At 39.3% G+C, this 14,652-nt stretch overlaps 1 protein-coding gene across 1 annotated transcript; it reads left to right on the plus strand.

Moving 5' to 3' along the window:
* The first annotated feature begins 8,552 nt into the window (after positions 1-8,552).
* Positions 8,553-14,403, plus strand: LOC148847288 (glucomannan 4-beta-mannosyltransferase 9-like). Its single transcript, XM_088950251.1, has 9 exons — positions 8,553-9,793; positions 9,945-10,043; positions 10,418-10,670; positions 11,674-11,784; positions 11,886-12,022; positions 12,592-12,705; positions 12,814-13,013; positions 13,162-13,356; positions 13,735-14,403. Exons 1-9 carry the CDS (start codon positions 9,464-9,466, stop codon positions 13,895-13,897), a joined length of 1,602 nt encoding a protein of 533 aa, XP_088806377.1. The 5' UTR covers positions 8,553-9,463; the 3' UTR covers positions 13,898-14,403.
* Positions 14,404-14,652: the final 249 nt, after the last annotated feature.

Raw genomic sequence — 14,652 nt, forward strand, 5'->3', positions numbered from 1 at the left:
GAACACTTGACGTGGCATATATAGTGTGTTCCAAAAGGCACCATTTCAAAGTGACCGTGGTGTGGGGCCCAATGACTTGAGATGTATCATGCCTTTTGGGGTGATGGGATCTGCTCCTCACAATGGGCACCTCACAGGAGCATCCACCATGCATTGGGAACATCTCGCTTGAATAATAACAAATAAGTACGGGAGATGTTCCCAATGCATGATAGGACGTGTGTGTGATGAGTCAGGTGTAAGGAGCAGATCCAGTCTCCCTTTTGGGCGCCAGTACCGAATGCCCCCTTAATGAATAGGTCAATGCATGATAAAAAAAAAAACCAAACCACAATATAGGAACACTTGATGTGGCATATATAGTGTGTTCCAAAACGCACCATTTCAAAGTGACCGTGGTGTGGGGCCCAATGGCTTGAGATGTATCATGTCTTTTGGGGTGACGGGATCTACTCCTCACAATGGGCACCTCACAGGAACATCCACCGTGCATTGAGAACATCTCACTTGAATAATAACAAATAAGTACGGGAGATGTTCCCAATGCATGATAGGACGTGCATGTGATGTGTCAGGTGTAAGGAGCAGATCCAGTCTCCCTTTTGGGTGCCAGTTAATGAATAGGTCAATGCATGATGAAAAAGAAAAAGAAAAAAAAAAACCCTTACCTTTATGTAGAAATGAAAATCAAGGGATCGATTCCAGTTATAGGACTACAATTGGATCAAATGGAATCAGATATAGGTAGATTCAAATTTGATTTGTTTATATTTGAATTTCAATTGAATTTGGATTACAATTGGATATTGAATAATATTAATAAATAAATAAATTAGAAAAAGATCAAAATATCAATAAAATAAACTAATTAAAATATCATAGATATTGCATTTCATGAATCAAAATTAACATGTATGAAACTTAACCGTTGACAATTTATGAAAAATACAACATCGAATGAATGAATAGATATAATAATCAAGGATCAAAATACCAATACAATATGTTTAGATATGGGATAATAGATCCCATCCTTATAATTCTTATAAAATAAAAAAAGTAAAAAAAAAAAGAAAACATGGTGTACCATTCATATTAATACTCACTGATACCCAACTTTAGAATTGAATTTGAACTCGGATACAAACAAACGAATACTATTTGCAACTCTACCTAGTTGTCTTTTAGGAGAGTCAATTGTCACCATCAATTTTACAGTTTCATCATTTTTGCACAGGTTGAGAGCTCACATCTACTGTGACCATCGTTGCAGCACTCCCTTGTGACCACCCAATGAAGCATAAGCACGCTGGTGATAGAAATTAAAAGGCAGTTCAACTGATATTCTGAATTTATTTCCTTATTGACTTATCAGTGTTTCACTGGGGAGTCGCAAGGGAATTCTGCGACCATGGTCGCAGCAGATCTCCTCTGGTTGATGGATGCCTCATCCATTGAGGATCAGCCTCAACTATCTATAAATACACCCCACAGTGAAGAAGGGATTGGACTTTCTTCACTCAACACTTTGTCAACATACATCTAGACCTAGCCCTTTTCTGACTTGATGATAACTCAATTGTTGGGTCCACCATCCATTAACACCCATCACAACATCTGTTTTGGTAGCTACAAGAATGATTGTCAAGTTCTGATCTAGCCGGCCTTTCCCGGATTGATGTGTTCACCTTGCATAAAACCCCTCTCACAATCATTAAGGTTGTGTTTGGTTCGAAAGAAAAAGATAGGGAAAGGTATATCTTGTACAGATTTCCCTACCTTTTTCTTTCAAACCAAACACACGGCCTTAATAAAGATCCCGCAAGCAATTTGAGGATTCTCTCCTTTTTTATTCTCTAGCTAACTTTGAACCTATGGCTACACAATATAATACCCCTTACAGATGGAATCTTAAGCAATTCTTATTCAAATTCCATCTTTTGATTAATCATCAAAAAAGGCCCGCATATGGCATGCCTTTACTCCCTAAGGGGGTGTTTGGTATAATGGTGTTGAGTTGTTTTGCATTTTGGAGTATACAAACTACTATTTTTACCGAAAATGTCAAATTTACATTTCAATCATAAATAAAACTAATATCACGGACATATTTTCCTAATTGAAATGATATTCATATAATATATGACAATAGATATTTCTCACAAATTTATATTGATCAACCCAAAACACAATACCACTATACCAAACACCCCCTAAAACTAGGTATGCGATTTAAGCTTGATTAACCTAAAACCAACTCAAGAAAAGTTAGGTTGGATCAGGTCAAGTTAGGGTTAAAGTGGAAAATATAAACCCAATTTAACTTCGGATAGGATAGGCCTGGGAAAATCCTATTTCATCCAACCCCAACATGTTTTTATCCTTGCATGCATGAATAAGCATGTATAAGTGCCAACAATTTTAATATTAAAACCAAGACTTTTTTTTGGAGTGTTACATAATTAATGATTAATATGGTTCCCCTAAAGTAGCTTTGTTACATATACGCATTAGTGGTACAACTAATCAACCTTAACTGGATGAACCTAAATCTGAGAAGTGAGAATATATATTTATTCTTTTCAATGCAAAAGAAGAAGTTAAAGAGAACCAATTGGATCAACCCAAAAACATTGGCTTAGGCATAGGGTTAGGGTTAGGGTTTAACAACGTTGCTTTGGATTAGGGTTGACCTTAACCCTACCTAACCTGGGCCAGGTTCCCCACCCCACACCCAATTTAAAACTCGGACCTTTTTTAGTGTAACATAATATAGTTCTCCTAAAGCACCATAGTTTTCTCACTGTATATGCATCAATGTTAAAATTAATTAACCTTAACTCACTGAACCTAAATCGGAGAAATGAGAACATTTATTCTTTTAAAAGTACAAAGAAGAGAACAAATTAGACCAACCCAAAAACATTGGGTTAGGGAGTAGGGACATAGGTTTAGGGTTGGGGATTTAACAACTTGGCTTGAATTAGAGTTGACTTTAACCTACTTAACCCGGTTCGGCTTACACCCCTATTTAAAACTCAAACTCACTATTAATTCTTAAAAAATCTAACCCCAGCTCCCAACATTCTTTCATCACTGAATTATACTAATAGCTGAGGCCATGTTTGGTTTGACAGAAAATAAAAGAGAAACAGAGAGTTGCAAGAAAATTCTTCACCAACATTATAAATCTTTTTAAGAACTTTCTCTAACTTTCTGTTTTTCTCTTATTTTCTATCAAACCAAACACAGCCTAGAATATTAATTAACTTGATTTGGAATAATGGGTTTACGTAAACCAAATACAATGTAAGTTGTTATCATGTATTTTCAGGCATCCTAGTTATGGCCCACAACTCTGATCAGCTTTTCACAAGATAGTGATACTATAAAACAATTCAATTAATTTACCTTTGGCTTTCCATGGTAGAGGATTTCATCTGAGCAAAATCATATTCATAATATGTTGAAGTAAAAAACGTAATATAAAAGGAGGAAAAGTGGCTGCAGAAGGGAAGAAGAGCAGTTCAATGATATTTAAGTAAAGATTTGTGTGTAAGAGAGAGAGAGAGCAATTTAGAGAAGAGAAAGGCAGAGGAGTGACAACTGTGTTTGGAAGAGTTGGGATGAAACACTAAGCAACAAGTAATACATGCAGTTAAAAGAAACCTCATTAAAATAGAATTAGGAGAGAAATGTTGGATTTGCTGTACTAATGGAAAGTCCTATGGAATCCTCTTTTCGAATTCATAACTTTTGGTTCATGGGGATTGAAAATGACACACGACCCTCTTTTGCAATTACAGCATAAATCATCGACAATTGGACTTCTGCCTTGATCCAGTGCTAATAGAAATCACTTGAAATTGATTGAAACACTTGGATAGAGAGAGAGATAGACAGACAGAGAGAGATGGTGAGAGAGAGTTAGTTGCCAGGGCCTACTGGCCCACACAACTCTTTTAATCCAGGGAAGGGTTTCTAGTGACCATCTCAACCACCAGATTGATGGACATATTTGGAGCTGAGAGATAGAAAATTTTTAATGAATTTCAGAAAATAATAAAAGACAGGGAAAATATGGTTTGGTAGTTCTTTGAGACACACTTGGGTTCGACCTATAAGATTATGAAAGTTTGTTTTATTTCCTGTTAGTCATGTGCCACGTGTGAAAAGGCACATGCGTTTCACGTGATACTGGTACAAGCCTCCCCCTAAAAGGAAGAAGATAGAATAGGAATTAAACAAAAGTTTGAGGATATGGAGGGGAAAAGTTGGGAATAGACCAAAAGGAGATCAAACTCTCCCTTTTTATATAAATAGAAGTAAAAGAAAAGAATCTCAACTTTAGGGCATGCTTTTATTAGGATTGTGATCAGCGGGAAAGGAAAGAGGTAGAGAATCCAAATGGGGTCCAGCACATTAGATCATACTCGTTAAATTAGCAGGAGTCTGATTGGTTAGAGGGAAGAGCTGACCCTAATTAGGGGTTTTAAACAAATAAACAGGGGACCCTAATTAACAACGGAATTTGGTCAAAATTGACGGGTCATTAAATCAAAAGCAAACAGAGCTTATCTAGTCAAAATCTTGTCCATGAAATGTTTGCTGAAAAGAAAATGTATAAAAGAGGTAGAGAGGCTGTTGGGAGGGCATTGTTACATAAGGTGGGTATCGTAGATTCTAAGACTGAATATAAAATGGGTGTGGTGTTGATTCTGAAATATATGCATGGAGGGAACAAAACACTTAGAGAGAGAGAGAAAGAGAGAGAGAGGCTTCACAAATCACAAGTACCTCTCATTGAGCTCATTTGCTTTTAGTTTAGGGTTTGGGGGAGTAAGGTAGATAACACATCATTTCCGGGTATGTAATTGGGCCTAGAAGCCCACCGACCAAACTTTGCCCATGAATAAGGAATGGGTTTTTGCTCTTACCAAAACCCATAAAAAATGGGAAAAAAAAAGGAAAAGGTGGGGTATCTCTGTTAGGAGCAAACAAAAGAGATTGCTTGCTTTGCTTTGCTCTAAGAGTTGCACTAGTCCAAACCCTAACCCTAATCAATCTTTGATTCGTAATAAAAAAGATCCACGTTTGATTTCTTTTTGGAAAAAAAAAACCCTAAAGCCTACAAACCTAGAAACATCCTTATTCCCGCACAATTAGAATACATAAATGGAACAGTAAGGGGGCCCTGCTCTAAAGTTCTTTCATGGTTGATATAACCAGTGTACTTTACTAAGAAAAAAAATGAGAAAGAAAATCGAGTCACCATCACCAATATAGTTTAAGGACAACCATCAGTTTCAGCACAATATTAGCATTAGTATTTGCATTAGAAACTGGAAAGCACCATTCCTCCTTCCCCTTATTTTATTTAAGCAAAGTGGTCAACAGTCAAAGCCCATGGTTTTATTCTCTCCTTCCCCCCTCAAAGAAATATGACCAAATTACCCTTTATTAACAAATATTCTCTTAACATAACCAATTCATACAACTATTCCCTTTCAGTTATAACTATAACCTTAGGGCTGTAATTCGGATAATCCAATCCAATTGTCAAAATGTCACATTCAAATTTGTTCCAAGTTCAGCATATTAGATTTTCTGATCAAATTGGAATTTAATCTGAGCCCAACTTATTGTGCTTAGAATGAAGAACAAAAATATAAAATATTTAATATTTATTTTAACTTATACATATATAATACATTTATATAAAATATAAAATATTACATATATATTTAATTGAACTTGGATTTTAATAATAAATGATGAATTTAAATCTACATCTAATCTGATTATTAATTAAATACAAATTCTAACATCCAAACCTAAGATAATTGGATCAATTGTCAAATTAGGAACCTAATTTTCAAACTTCATTGATAGCCTTAATAACCCCCTCCTTTTTTTTTTAATTTGTTTTAAAAGAAAAACCAAAAACAAAAACAAAAAGAAAACTCAAAATTATAATTCAATATTTTAGCATGGCATTTTTTTTTCATCCATTTCGCATAGAAATCAAATGCAGCCTCCTTAGTCCTTACCACAGTAGAAGGTTAAGAACTAATCAAGGGTATTTTGATCATTTCAATTTTATAGGAAGTATACAGGGTAATTTCGTAATTGAAAAAAGCGAAGGGCATTTAAGGAGAATGCAAAACTCAAAGGGACTCCGCCGACGGTGGTTGTGTGGGAAGGGTGACAGCTGGGGAAATCAGATTCCAGTCAATTGGCTTCACATAAAATAAATCTGTTTCTTATCATAAATTTTATTTAGTTCAGATTTGTGTACACCTGGAGTCCGAATATTCGCCCGGACTCGGCATAACCAAAGAAAAATATATATATAAATTTCTTATTTAAATACCTTCAGTGACAAAAATGGCTCAACGGTACGGGCAGGGCAACCATCCGGAGCTGCCCGTAACGGGTGAGAAGGGTAAGAAGTCCTCACATCCGTCCAGCTGGGCAGGTGGAGACTGGAGAATGGTGAATGGAGATGGAGGTCAGCCAGGGTCAGCCACACGCTATCCACCAGACCACCACCACTTCCGATATACGCTTCCTTCCTTCACAAGACCCGACACCCCCCCCCCCCCCTATACGACAATGGCATGCCCGTATTACCCTTCTTAATCTTCATTATTAACGAAAATACCCCTCCAGGACTAATTGAGAAAAGGGATGTCAACGGGGCGGGCGGAGTTGTGGATTCAAATCCAGGTTAATAAATCCGATCCGTGGCCAGTTTTCATCCCTCGATATTGACCGTCTGTTGGTTTTGTGGAAGCTGGCGTTTAATTATTGTGATCAAATTAGGCATGTGCGCTGAGGACGGAGAGCAGGCTGCAGAACCTCGGTATCTTTTTCGTGACCGGAATACCCCCTTCTCGGCATTTAAAAGGTGGTTTTTGGCCAACGGACGCACGGCGACCGACATTCAGTCAGGGTTAGTTTTGTCAGATTACAAGTACGAATCTCAGTCGGATACATAGCCACGTGTAGATCATGAACTTCGAGTTCAAAACATCTACAGTACTACCCGTGAGATTGGGCTAATCACGATATGATGCGCGCGTGATGATTGGGCCTATCAATATTGAAGCAATGACTCTGTTGTTGGTCAACTAAATCAATGGCGCCAAACTTTATTGATGATTTAAGGTTTTTGTATATAATCTGTCGACCATCAGACGTAAGCATGAGAAACCAGATGCTTGTCACTTGTAAACATGCAACAAGTGGAATTTCTTTTTTTATCCCTACTTCGGGTCCACTTGTGGAGACTATTGTATACGACACTGTACATCATCTCTTGTTGCTACCTTCTGTGAAGCGCAAAGTTTAATCGGATCATCCGATGCGTCATCATCTCCTGATGCATCGTCATTCCGATCTAACGACATTTGCTGAATAATATACAGTAAGAAAGTACAGTTTCTCCATCTTATCAATCTATCTTGTCACGAACATGAAGTAGCCTGGGTCCACCTTCCTCCCTGGTCTATTTATTCACGGCTTTGGTTACATCGGATGGTTAGAATTAGTCCAGATTATATCAAACTTGGCGTATATTCAACATTGTAACACCGTTTTATATTTTAAAGAACGTGGTCTGACGTAAGAAATCCGATGGTATTACAACTCTTCCTGCACTTTTTTTTTTTTTCTTTCCCTCTCGTCGCCAACACCTTTTTGTTTGCCGATGGCCGATTCACGTAGGTAAATATACATGGAGAGGAAATTTTTTTTTTCCGGCAAACAAAGCAAAGAAAAACTTCACATTAAATGACGAGGATACCCTCCCATGACACTCAAGATTATTACGGTGAAATACACTGCACTCCACATAAATCTGAAATTATAGTATTCATAGTCTATTAGTAACCTCCCCAATAAACCACATATTGACCGTAGATTTGGCATCAATCTACGATCAAAATTCTCCCAAATTATTACTTGCTGATTCGGATTTTGAATTAGAGTAAATTACAAAATTCAAAATTTTGTTGATGAACTCGGGCATAAAGTGATTCAGCCGGGAGTGAGTCCATCAGTTAACTCCGAGGAGTCGGTCATATGCAAAATATGCAACGCGAGTCGAGTCACCGCGTGACTGACTCTCTTGCTTGAGAGTTGAGACTGTAATAATTCTATAAAAGGAAAATGCAAATAGAGAAGAAATTAAATAGGCATTAAAAGTGCAGCTCACCTTCCAAGAGGAAAGGAGCAAATGGTAATTTCACGGAAAACAGGCATTCAAGCCGACGCGCATCCATCGCTGAGATTCCAAATAGAGAGACGACAACAAGGGCATTTTCGCCAGTAAGGAAAATGAAAAGGAATTATTCGAGGGGCACTTGCTTTGGGAACATCACAACTTTAAACCGTCAGAATGGTATCCATATAACCCCTGCTATTGGCGGGAACTCCCAGGATTCCAATCGGACGGATCGATGAAATATTATTAGGTAATTCTGGCCAGGTGTAAAATGAAATCGCTGCAGTATGTGTATTGATTGGAGCAGGTTTGGATTAATGGAAAGGCTAACTAAATAATAAATGTTAAAATGTGGTCGCCGGGATCTGACACCACCGGCCGGTTTCTGGTCATCGATTTTTGACGGCTTTTATTTTGTTTCTTCTATAAAGGTTTAGGTCTCACACTTGTGTTATTCGGAACAGTCGGGGTTCCTGAGCAGAGCAGCAACATTACTAAATAAGAGAGGGAAGAGGGGAAGAGGGGAAGAGGGGAAGAGCGCAGAAGAGAGAGAAAGAGAGAAGAAATAAAAGGACGACGACCCAGAAGCTCAAGCTATAAAACACCACCTCTTTCTATCTATCTCGCTGTCTCTTACTCTGCCTCTCCATCTTTCTATCCCTAGCTCAAATCTGTATCTTCTGCAGTCTGCTGCTCTGCATTTCTTGGATTTGCAGAGATTGGGAAAGAGGGAGGGAGGGGGAAGGCCGAAGGTTTCAAGCAGATAGTTAGAAGTTAGATCTTCTGTACTTGCGAGTGTTCTTACTTTTTCCTTTCTGGTCAATGTTCTTGTAATGCTTGTATTTGTTCTCGAGGCTGCTGTGTTCTGGGTGAGTGAGATCCGAACTGGGTTTGTCTTCTCTCGTCTTAGTAGTCTGGTGAGTCTGGTTCTGTGACGGTGACAGCGTTGAGGGATTAGAGCGAACGAATGACTTGACAGTCCAGCCTTACCTCATTGTATTGCGTAATTCGGAAGCGATACTCCAAAGGAGAGGAAGAGACAGAAAGGGTTGATACAGATTCGTTCTGTTTTCGCCAAGGGTATTCCTTTAAATCCATGCAGATCTAGTGAGTTTCCTCTGGGACATTGTAGCCAATCTATAAGCCACTAGTCCCCCTGTTTTTCACGCTTCTGGGTTTCCCTCTGCCTTGTCCTCTGTTTTCTCTGCCACTACCTGGAGAGATCAAAACAGAGAAATGGATAGGCTTTCTGCTACTACACTGCTTCCGGATACGTTTCAGGGGACGAGGGACGACATCGCGGGGCAATTGGGGTTTATCTGGGAACAGATCAAGGCTCCTCTAATCGTTCCTCTACTGAAAATCGCGGTCTTTGTGTGCTTGATCATGTCAATTATGCTGTTCGTCGAAAGGGTCTATATGGGCATCGTCATCATTCTCGTAAAGGTATTTGGGAGAAAACCCGAGAAGCGTTACAAATGGGAGCCGATGAAGGACGATGTCGAAATGGGAAATTCAGCCTATCCCATGGTTCTCGTGCAAATCCCAATGTACAATGAAAAGGAGGTCCTTTTCTTTCTCTATCTCCCCACTTGTTTCTTTCTTATCGAGGTCTTAATGATTCAGCATTTCCGCTCCTTGCTCAGTTGCTCTGTATCTTTTTTTCTCTGTACTTCTGAGAATTTGTTTCATGTCTGTTCATGTACTGTTAATCCAGGTTTACCAGCTCTCCATTGGAGCTGCATGCGGGCTTTCATGGCCATCCGATCGAATCATAATCCAAGTTCTCGACGATTCCACAGACCCAACCATCAAGGTGCTTACTTTATATTAGACGACAACAGAACAGAAAAAAGAAAAGAAAATTTTTCTCTTTACTTCATCGGAAGGAGGTGCTCTAGTTTTTTTTCCTGCTTCTGATCTGTGCTCCAGATCAGACCCAGCTAGCAATCATAAGCTTAAACCAATTAGTCAACCTAAAACTAGTTAATTAAGAGGAAAAACCTAAAACCAGGCGTTTTTCCATCTAAAGTTTCAATGTTGATCTGCATTCATTCATATTACAGTACAAGACAACACTGAAAAGTTAAAAACCGAAACTTCTTTTACATGGTCAACTTAAACCTGATCAACTTCTTGAATGTCTTATACGGGTGTCTGCTCTGTTTTCTTATGTATCAAAATCTGCAGAGTTTGGTGGAGCTGGAATGCCAGAGATGGGCAAGCAAGGGAATTAACATTAGATACGAGATCAGAGACAACCGAAATGGATACAAAGCAGGGGCTCTCAAAGAAGGCATGAAACGAAGCTACGTTAGAGAGTGCGACTACGTCGCCATTTTCGACGCAGATTTCCAACCTGAACCAGACTTCCTCTGGCGAACCATCCCTTTCCTTGTCCACAACCCAGATATAGCTCTAGTTCAAGCTCGCTGGAAGTTCGGTATGCCTCGCTTAACTCAGCTTAATTAGTGTGTCTGACTTAGCCATTAGTTCTAATCAAGTGTCGGTGCTGTCTAGTGTCTATTTTTCGTTGTTTTCTTGTTCCTTCTTCTTTCTTAATTTTTTGCTGCCCTTTTTTTTTCTCTTTCAACTTCTTTTCGTTGCCCTTCTTCGGCGGTTCCGGTTCGGCCTCCTCCGCCTTCGCTTTCTTTGATGGTGGCGAGACTTGTTACTGAATGCCGACCTGACTGATCGTGAAGTCGAAGAGCTGGCCAGCCGGGTCCCGCACTTCGGCTCACGATTCCGACCATGGTCCATGTTGGTCCAGTCCTCACCGGCACCCGATGGGGAACGTGGGACCCACATCCAAACCAGTGAACCACTCCCTCCCTTCCACTTCAGCACCTCCCCTCCCACTGTCCAGTGTCCCGCTCCACCTTCCCCCCTCGAAAAAACCAATTTGCAGGGAGAGAGAGAAAGAGAGAGAGAGAGAGAGAGTATTGCATGTATTGCATTCGCTTTCTTTGTCGGTAGGTTTAATGACGGTAGTGTCCCAAACCAAGCCAGCAAACCTTGTAAGCAAAGCAAAGCAAGGCGACTGCCATCGGATTAGCCGGCGTGGAACAAAAGGAACTGCTAGATTTTCGGGGTAGGTCTGTCATTTTCTGAATCGACAGTTCCTTTTTGACTATGAATTTGTCGCGCAATTCGTAAGGGGTATGTTTGGATTTACGTGAAATCGCGAGCAGCGTGACTGCGTAAGCTATCTTCCTTTTTCTTCGATTCTTTGTCACTCTACAGCATCCCCCATGTGCAATTATTCTTTCCATGCTCGCTGCAATCCACGACCCCGATGTTGCTGGTGGCCCATCTCTCCTACACTCACCGACACTTGAATTTTCCTCCCAATTAATGCTCTTTCTTATTTTAATCGGATTATTTTATTTATATAAAAAAGAAAACACTGCTGATGATGTTCCGGTGGCTCTCCGGCGGCTTTGCAGTGAACTCCGACGAGTGCTTGATGACCAGAATGCAAGAGATGTCGCTGAACTACCACTTCACGGTGGAGCAGGAAGTGGGTTCGTCCACCTACGCCTTCTTTGGTTTCAACGGTAAAAGCACCCTGCTACTCACAGAATTTACTTTCTTTTTTTTTAATAAAATTTAATTTCCTGGAAAATAAGAAAAAAATAAATAAATAATGAAAATACAGGGACGGCCGGCGTATGGAGAATTTCGGCTCTGAATGAGGCGGGTGGATGGAAGGACCGAACAACGGTTGAGGACATGGATTTAGCCGTGCGGGCGAGTCTCAAGGGTTGGAAGTTCGTATACGTTGGTGGCCTCCAGGTACCGTATATCTATACGTATAGAATGTTAATTATATGTATTTCTGACCGTATATTTATATTAAATTATTAATTTAAAAAAAAAAGGAAGATGGCAATCGGATCGATGTACTCGTGTTTAATTTGATTTTCACAATTCACATTAGGAATAATCTTGGGACCACGGGTCCACTTGTGTCGATATGTTGACTCCCCTGTATTCTGAGGAAATCTAAGTATTCTTTTAAATATGATATCTCCATAGCTTGGTACAGGAATAAATATCCTTTGAAAAACTAATTGATAATGATATAACTAGGCCAAGCTGCCTACCAAATGTTTGATACAAGTCATTTGGGGACACATGGCTTTGTTGGTGAATGGTCACTGCTGAGGCCTCCTTGTTTAAGACTTAAGCGCAGTCTAGTAGGTTCAGAGAGTGTCTGCCAAGGCTAACAGGAAATCTATTCCCTGGGGAATGACGAATGAATCATCACAACTGAAAACCAACTTCATAACCAAAAAGCTAAAAATTACTACTGAGTGGCTTTCTTATGGTGTTCTACAAATTTCTTTTTCTTTTGACAATAGGTGAAAAATGAACTACCAAGTACTTTCAAGGCCTACCGCTACCAGCAGCACCGTTGGTCTTGTGGACCTGCTAATCTGTTCAGGAAAATGGTCATGGAGGTTGTAAGGAATAAGGTCAGCTTCTCTTGATAGAAGAAAAGATGTCATTTGATGTAGTTGTTAATTCCTCTCTCCTTTTAGTGGATGATGTATTTATTTAGTCTTCTCTATTGTTTGCTGCAGAAAGTGACTCTGTGGAAGAAATTCCATGTTATATACAGTTTCTTCTTTGTTCGCAAGATCGTAGCCCATATTGTCACCTTTGTCTTTTACTGTGTTGTAATGCCATTAACTGTTTTGGTTCCTGAAGTAGAGGTCCCAAAGTGGGGATCTGTTTATATTCCTTCTATCATTACCATACTCAACTCAGTTGGAACTCTAAGGTTTGCTCCCTACCACCCTCCCCTGATGTCCATACCCAGAAAAGTGAAATTTCAAATTGTCTTTTGTCATACTGTAGCATGCAAATTTGTTGCTATGAGTTACTGGAATTTCCAGCAGTTTATTTACCACAGTGATCTAATTGTGCAGGTCACTCCACCTGTTAGTTTTCTGGATCCTTTTTGAGAATGTAATGTCTCTGCACCGGACTAAGGCAACCTTTATTGGCCTGCTGGAGGCAGGAAGAGTAAATGAATGGGTTGTAACTGAGAAATTGGGAGATGCTCTCAAGGTAAAAGCAGCTTCAAAAGCAGCCAAGAAACCTCGAGTCAGGATCGGAGAAAGGTGATTTTCTTTACATGCTGCTGCTATTTTTTCAGTTTGACAAGAAGGGGAGTGGGGAGTCTGATAAAAAAAGGCATCACTGTACATCAGTTTTCAAAACTTGGGTTTTCAATTAACAATTGCATATGTTAGCATATATTTTGAAATTTGAATCATTAGCCTCCTCTATGTATTATATAAAGTATCCTGGGACTAGATTTGAGCAATTGAAGCCATAAGCAGATCCCAGGCTAAACAAGGCTGTTGATTTCCTTCTTGAAGTTGGTGGCCAGTCTTACATGGCTTCCCAGTGTCTTGTGTTCAAAACTGTAATTGATACATTACTGTGTTATACATAATATCTGACACATTGCTTGTTTCATGGTTGATTTCCAACAGACTCCATCTGCTGGAGCTAGGAGTTGGAATGTTTCTCTTCTTTATCGCATGCTATGATCTTGCCTATGGAAAGAACCATTACTTCCTATACCTCTATCTGCAATCTTTGGCATTCTTCATAGTAGGGTTTGGCTATGTTGGCACCTTTGTCCCCAACTCTTAGCAGGCATGGCCGGATGCAATGGCACAATCCTCCTCAATATCTGTCATACCACATCTGTATCTTTCTCTTCTCAGACAACATATATATGAAGTCATTTTAGCAACGTTTTCCCGCATTTGTTACTGTCTTAGCTCATAAAAGAAAGGCCGGTCATTCTTTCATGCTGAGAAGAAGCACTCAAATCGTGTGCCGAAGAATTCTCCTGTGAATACTCAACAAAAGGCCAGGAACTTACAGAACATAGATGTTGTTATGTGAATGCATTATATACAAAGAAGAGAACAAGAAGAAGAAAAAGAAAAAGGAAGCAGAAGCAGCATAGGGGGTCTGACCCTGGTTGTAAACACCTTTTAATGGGTTGTTTGTAATTTGGGATTTTTAGCTTTTTTTTTTTTTTTTTGGTTTTTTCAATATCCATTTGGTTGGGCTTTGTTTGAGATGGGAATAAGTTGATGGCCAGGAGGGGTAGTAAATTACTAAATTTGAAGGCTCTATTCTTTTTCTTATCGTTTACAGCACAATCATTTTCTTTTCTTCTTTTTCTCTTACCGTTTAAAATCTTTTGAGTGTCCTCTCCTCCTTTTTTGAACTTGATCAGAGTAATCCTATTATAAGAGTGAGATTGACAGTAAATGGTTAGGTAATAGGCTTTCTCTTTTATTGAAGTCAGCACTTTTAAACTATGGATTCTCTTCATGCTGGGGTCCGCAGCTCAACCTAGCTACAATTAAAAACAATAAAGCTTCAACATTTAA

Source organism: Nelumbo lutea, chromosome 6 (assembly GCF_056320005.1).
Source record: "Nelumbo lutea isolate HS-2025 chromosome 6, American lotus-T2T, whole genome shotgun sequence".
Classification (NCBI taxonomy): domain Eukaryota; kingdom Viridiplantae; phylum Streptophyta; class Magnoliopsida; order Proteales; family Nelumbonaceae; genus Nelumbo; species Nelumbo lutea.